General features: G+C 44.0%; 1 protein-coding gene across 2 annotated transcripts; it reads left to right on the top strand.

The window, feature by feature from the left end:
• The first annotated feature begins 1417 nt into the window (after window positions 1–1417).
• LOC103650480 (serine/threonine-protein kinase Nek2) lies at window positions 1418–6703 on the top strand. 2 transcript variants are annotated; one of them, XM_020550283.3, is made up of 15 exons: window positions 1418–1828; window positions 2635–2778; window positions 2865–2931; window positions 3200–3265; window positions 3368–3414; window positions 3491–3536; window positions 3629–3709; window positions 3809–3851; window positions 3942–3991; window positions 4071–4152; window positions 4240–4289; window positions 4615–4688; window positions 4795–4846; window positions 4945–5397; window positions 5771–6703. In XM_020550283.3, exons 2-15 carry the CDS (start codon window positions 2693–2695, stop codon window positions 6356–6358), a joined length of 1785 nt encoding a protein of 594 aa, XP_020405872.1. In that variant the 5' UTR covers window positions 1418–1828; window positions 2635–2692; the 3' UTR covers window positions 6359–6703. The 2 variants fall into 2 exon arrangements, with proteins under 2 accessions (XP_020405872.1, XP_020405873.1); XM_020550284.3 differs by lacking the exon at window positions 1418–1828 and adding an exon at window positions 2133–2535.
• The last annotated feature ends 333 nt before the right edge of the window (window positions 6704–7036 follow it).

The raw sequence follows: 7036 nt of genomic DNA, 5'->3' as shown, positions 1-7036 counted from the left end.
ATATTATAAAGTGATAGTCTCCATATAGCAATCAATTGAAGGTATTTTAAAAATATATTTTCTAAGTGTTTGACAAAAAGTCTAGAGTGTTTCCCAAATAACGATCGATACGTGTAACTAATGGGTTGGACATTGTTGATATTTGCGTGGCCAGATTACCTAAAGCTGGTCTGGCCAAGTTTGAAGGTTGTGCAGATCTGATATCTAAAAGTAGGCCAGGACAAGTAAAGTTGGATAGGTCATGTTCGTTTTCCTTATAGTTGGTCCGACCACAACGTCAAGGCTCGTGAAAGCTGGCCTAGCTGGGTTTCAAGGCCGACCAAGTTTGTCTGACCTGTCTGAATTCTATAGCGATTTGTTTCCAAAAACGATTTTGAAGTAGGAAACTTGGAATTATTTTCTACTGGGATAAGACCACCCTCTCCTTATATACTAGAGGAGGACGGCCGATTATAGTATCCAACGAATAAACATCAATCTACCGCCTATTTTTTGGTCCAACGATCATGTAGATCACTTTAAGCTTGCCAGCCGACTTAGAGCAACCTGCCAACATTTTTGCCTCGATGGGTTCCTCTCGGATGAGAGTTTCCATGGTTACTTGTTGGTATGGAAATTAACCTTTCTTCACCACCTAGGCAGGATTAGTTATTCCCAGGGGATTTACTAGTAGACTTTAGGTTCTCTGTTACTCCCTTTGTTCTAAAATATTAGTTATTTTATTTTTAACTTTTATGATTATATTTAGATAGATAATTATAAATCTAGGCATATATATAAACTACTACATCCATTCATAAATATATGACACAATTGATTTTTTTGAAAACTTTGATAAATCTTCTTATTTAAAATATTTATTCAAAAATATAAAATTTTAAGTCAAAAATAAACTATCTTAAATAATAAAACAAATCATAAAAAAATAAATGATACTTTATTTTTTTAATAAGACTAGTAGTCAAAGTTTTTTTTAAAAAAAATCAACGGTATCATATATATATATATATATATATATATATATATATATATATATATATATATATATATATATATATATATATATATATATATATATATATATATGAACGGAGTGAGTATTATATAAATTTACTATTTTTCTAAAACGAAATTTATTTTGTTACTGAGGGAGTATATAAATGTGATATCTTCCGTGACTTTTCTAGTACGTAGTCACTATTATGGTTTAACCAATGATGGGTGATCCAATTTGCGTCACAACAACGTTCCAAGAGCATACTATCTTGGTTAGTATATTCATTCACTGATTCAGACACACCATGACCTCTTTTTGGTCACATCAACCCGGATGCAAATCCAAAAGAAAAAAACAGAAAAAAGAGAGATACTGAGAGAATACGATAGAATAAAAAGGACCGATTCGACCACATCACGTGGGTCCCGCAAAACCCCTGTCTCTCTCCTCACTGATCACTCTTCTTCTTCAGACTCAGAGCCATCGCGCCGCGGCATCCTCCCTCCGTTCCTGCCCCCTCTTTCTCTAGCGAGCTCCTTTTCTCTCTCCTAGAGAGGCTTCTCCCTTCCTCCTCGCTTGCCCCCATTGCCTTTGGGCTATATAGAGCGGGATTGGATTGGAAACGGAGCCCCCGGCGAGTTTGAAACCCAACCAAAACCCCCACCTTTCTCGCCTCGTACTCGCGCGCTCCCCACCGCCTGCCACCGACGCCGCGTCTGGTCTAGAACCAAATGCCGTGAGATCTGCGCGCGTGACGCCTTCCCCCGCCGGAGACTCCCTCCGAGCTCCGGGCCACGGAGCGCTTCGTCCCGGATCCCTCTGGTGGCTCAGGTGAGCAAGCTCTTGCAAAGTGGGCTGGAGCTCCTGGCTCAGGCTCCACAGCTCTTGTTTCTTGCTCCTCGATCGGTTGGAAATCGGAATGGCGGGATAGATGCCTCTGGCCCGTCAGTGCAATGTTGCTCGAGTGGCTCAGTTGTGTCTTCTTGGAGTTGGTGACTCTGCTCCTGACCCCCCAAAAAAGTCCGCCTCGAAAAAAGTTTAGATTTTGTGTTGCTTGGATTCGGAGATCATACATTTCCGAAACATTTGTTGATGCTGCATATTGGAGTTGGTATTTCGGACTCGGTCAATCAACTCCCGCTGTTCGAATATTTTTAGCGGAAGGATGGTAGGACCTGGGGCTTGATTTTTCTCCCACCCCCTTCAATCGCGATGCCACTCCTGAGGCCGACATCTCTGCTCTCAGCCCATTCTTCTCTAGCCCCCTTTGATTTTCAGAAGCGGTTTCAGGGGTTGTCGGCAGGTTTTGTCACCGAGCGCTTTGGCGTCCGTAATTTCAGGCCACTTGTCCTTTCTTGCATTTCCCCTTTTCCTTTCATGTGGCCTCACGTTTTCGAACCCACACCTTTTCCATTCTATTTTCCTCGCAGAGTAGTTTTTTTTCCTCACTGCAAGTGTACCGGAACCATGGTTTTTAATGGATGATGATGATGCTGCTGCTGCTTGCGTCCTCAGAATAGTCTTGACTCTTGAGCTAGGCATGTGCTGACATTGGACTTATGGGGAAGGAGTACCAGTACTTGGACGAACTTGTTAGTTCAGCTTCACTAATCCTCAACCGTGCTTCTTCAATCCAGGGCAAGTAGAAGGAAAAGGAAACAAGCTTGCTGCGTGTGACCTGCAGACCCCAAGAGGATGGATCAGTATGAGGTGCTGGAGCAGATTGGAAAAGGAGCATTTGGTTCTGCGCTTTTGGTGAGGCACAAGGTCGAGAAGAAGAAGTGAGGCTAACTTGCTCTGTTTTTCATCTATATGGGCTAAGCTGCTCTTGTTCAGTAATTTTTACCGCACCGAGTCTATCTCGCAGGTATGTGCTCAAGAAGATACGGCTCGCACGGCAAACCGACCGCACACGCCGGTCTGCCCACCAGGAGGTTAGCATCTTCAGCTTCATCCATGTTACTTACCTTTTTCCACATTTGGTACATAGGCAGGATTCCTAGGAATGAAATGCCATGCCCTTTTTCACTACGCTTGATCTTTGATGTCACTCTCCTTGGTACAGAATGATTAGCGGTGCCAATAGCTAATAGTTGCTTGGACAAATCACTGTATCCATACCCTCCTATAAGACCGATGCCATGCCAACATTAGCAAGTCATGAACTGACCTGGCATGAGTTTTGTGGGAATTTTCTTGCAGATGCAGCTCATCGCGACTGTCCGGAATCCATTCATTGTGGAGTACAAAGATTCATGGGTGGAAAAGGTAGGGAAAGGGCCCAAATAAAGTGTCTTAAATGGTCCCGCGTTAAATAATTGGGTGAAAGCCTTTCCTTGTCATGCATCTCACTCGCTTAAAAAATTTCAGGGCTGCTACGTTTGCATTGTTATTGGCTACTGTGAGGGAGGAGACATGTATGTATCTGTTGGAGGTTAAATAGTTCGTTCACAAACATTTACTTCCTAGCTAATGCAACCTGTACTGGTTCAGGGCTGAGGTTATCAAAAGAGCCAATGGAAACCATTTCTCTGAGGAGGTGCAGTTCTTGACTTCGTTTCCGTTTTTGTGTTCAGTTGCTGTGTTACAACCGAAGGATTCACTCTTCAGTGTTTTTTTTTTCATTTCTAGAAACTTTGCAAGTGGCTCGTGCAACTTCTCATGGCTCTTGATTATCTACATGCAAATCACATTCTTCATCGAGACGTGAAGGTCAGTAGCAGTGCTTGATTGATTTGCAGTACATGGTATTTCCCCCACGTCCTGAGGCATATAATTAACCCCAACTGAAAATTCTTTATTTTTTTCCAGTGCTCTAATATATTTATTGCCAGAGATCAAAGCATACGCCTTGGTAAGTGACTTAAGCTCAAGAAAAGTACGGTACTTTATGTATGAATTCAGCAATCCCAGTGATATTCATTCTGAATCTGTACAAATGCAGGTGACTTTGGCCTTGCAAAGATATTGACATCAGATGACCTTGCCTCATCTGTAAGTATACTTGAAACTTTTTGAGTCTTCTTGCATTTATTTGATGGTGTTGCTTATTACTGTAATTTCTCAAACAAAGGTGGTAGGGACTCCAAGTTATATGTGCCCAGAACTTCTTGCTGATATACCATATGGTACTAAATCCGATATTTGGTCTCTAGGTGTGTATCACTTCAGTGTCATAAACTATGTTTCTGCACCTAGATAGTACAAGCTTCCGATCTAATACTTGAATTGTTCTTTTGCAGGATGTTGCATTTATGAAATGACTGCTCTCAGGCCTGCATTTAAAGCTTTTGTAAGTCCTTGGCGTACTATCTTTTTGGAGATTCTATTTAATTAGTTTTATGTTGGTGCAGTTTGATGTTTAAGCTAAAAGCATAATTTGTACTTTTATACTTAACACTCCATATGCTTATGAGGTTAGATTATTATCTTCCTTGTTTCAGATGTTTATGCTGTTTTTGTTAGTAAATTACGAATTCTTATGAACATACTGCTCTTGCTAGACACTCACTGCATTGTGTGTATGCTGACACTTAGTCATTTTAAATATCCGTAATTACAAATGTATAGTTCGATCTCTGTCATAATAATCATACGACTCTATGATTTCCTGGCAGGACATGCAAGCTCTTATTAGCAAGATCACAAAGTCGATAGTATCACCATTGCCCACGAGATATTCTGGTTCCTTGTAAGTTTGTTATTGAGTTATGCTCTCTTTCTGTTTACACCGTTTACACCTTGTCCATTGTCTTACCTGAATGGAGCATGTTTCTGAAATATTTTACTTCATGCAGTAGGGGACTTATCAAGAGCATGCTACGGAAAAGTCCAGAACACCGACCAAGCGTAATTACTCAGCGCCTTCTTTTTTACTGATGTACTATTTATGCTTATGTAGATTGTTTTACTCTAATAAAAACATTTCGCATAACTGGCATATGCAGGCTGCAGAACTGCTAAAGCATGTGCACCTTCAGCCTTATGTGCTTCAGGTCCAGTTGAAGTCCAGTCCCTCTCGCAACATGTCTCCAATCTATCAAGCTCTGACAGACAAAGTTAAGAAGATGACATTTCCTAGTGATATAACTGATTCCGCCAGAAGAGTGGCAAGAAGAAACTCGCTTGGAAATGAGAGGACTGTAACATTCTGCAAACCCTCTCCTGAGCGGAACTCTATTAGCTCTACACGGAGCATCAAAGAATATACAACTACCCAGAGTGTCAAAGAGCTATCTGTTGACAGCAGTCAAATTGATGATGAGGTTACAAGTAAAGCCATTAGAACAAAGACAACAGGCATTCTAAGGACGCCCAAGAGTACCCCAGCCAAGACATTGACTACTAGAAATCGGTTGGATCCTCCAAAAACTTCTTACAGCAGAACAAACCATAGTGAGGTACTCTCACGAGCTTGTCCTACGTCCATGCTTTTGTTAATACTGGAAAACATGTGCTATCAGTCTGTTTAAAATCGTCCTTGATTCTCAGTTACAAGATGCACATGCCCGTACTGCTTTGATGTTAGTATTAATTCACTTATGTTCTAGTTTAGCATTGGTGGTCCTCACAGTTAGATGGTCCCCACAAGCTTAGCATTAAGTCCCCCATCATGAAGCATTTGTTTACCAAGTATTTAAATTATGTTGTTTCTTTTTGGTTGCATCACGAGTATGCATTTACATGGCCATGTTACCTATTTTGTTCTTATATGTTGGAGAAAACACATAGTCATTAAGTCATTGAACTTATTCCCCCCTCCTCCCTGTACAGTTGACCTCAAGAACACCTCTGAACAAGAGTGCTGTGACAGCAAGAAGAGCATCGCTCCCGCTGCCGACATACAGAGCACCCAACAGCCGTGCCGCCAGCGTCCTTGACCAACTGGACTCCCCAGACGTGTCCGTCAACGCGCCTCGGATCGACAGGATCGCAGAATTCCCTCTAGCTTCATCCGAGGACCCCCTGGCGCCCATGAAGAAGAACCTGTCCTCGGCGCCCGGCCACGACGGCTCATGCTCCACGCCTCCCTTCATCAACCGGTCCATCACGAAGGACAAGTACACGGTGCAGGTGCTGCACAGGGGCGACGGGGACAACGCGAGCGACTCGTCGGGGCGCAACGCCACCGCCGCGTCGAGCGGGGGGTCCAACGACTCGAGGCAGCAGCGGTTCGACACCTCGTCGTACCAGCAGCGCGCCGAGGCCCTGGAGGGCCTGCTGGAGTTCAGCGCGCAGCTGCTGCAGCAGGAGCGGTACGAGGAGCTGGGCATCCTGCTGAAGCCGTTCGGCCCCGAGAAGGCGTCGCCGAGAGAGACTGCCATCTGGCTCACCAAGAGCTTCAAGGAGACGGCGTCATAGCGGAGGGAGGGAGGGAGGGAGTCATAGCGGAGGGAGGGAGGGAGGGAGTCATAGCGGAGGGAGGGAGACGTAGCTGCCAGTTTTGTAACGTGCAATGTAGTTCAGGTAGTTTAAGCTATGTTAGGACCCCCCAGGTGTAGGTGCTGGAAGGAAGGCAACACCAGCTCAGTGTTGCCCTAACTTAAAAGAAGTTCCCATGTTGTTTAGCCATTCTCCGGTTTACCAGTAGGAAACTGAGCAATCGATGGTAGCATTAGGACTAGAAAGCTGAGCCTAGGATACTGAAACCTTGCTGTAACATAATCCTGTGTCACCTGCAATGATGCTGATGCATGTAGTACTAAATTGGAGGGTTTGGAATGGAGATCCACCAGTTGGTAGCAGCCAGCAGGTGGGTTGGGTTGGCTTGGGTGTCCATCCATCCCCATCTTTGAACATGGGATGGCCGAAGGAATCCTATGCTAGGAAGGATCCCCATCGCCTGATCACAGCTTCCTCCTGACTAGGAACATCGAAGTCTCCCCAAGCCACTGTGGTTTGAAGAGGTCTCTGTCTGCCACTACGAATCTCTGACCGATGCGCATGTACATGGGACCGTATGTATCAGAAATCCAGATACACGCCATGTACGTTTTCACATGCCGTGGACCTAGCCTTGTGTATGCAGTGCGCCTGCTG

The sequence above is a fragment of the Zea mays genome, chromosome 3, assembly GCF_902167145.1.
Source record: "Zea mays cultivar B73 chromosome 3, Zm-B73-REFERENCE-NAM-5.0, whole genome shotgun sequence".
NCBI lineage: Eukaryota > Viridiplantae > Streptophyta > Magnoliopsida > Poales > Poaceae > Zea > Zea mays.
The sequence above is the reverse complement of the archived record's forward strand: the minus strand, read 5'-3'. Positions and strand labels throughout refer to the sequence as shown.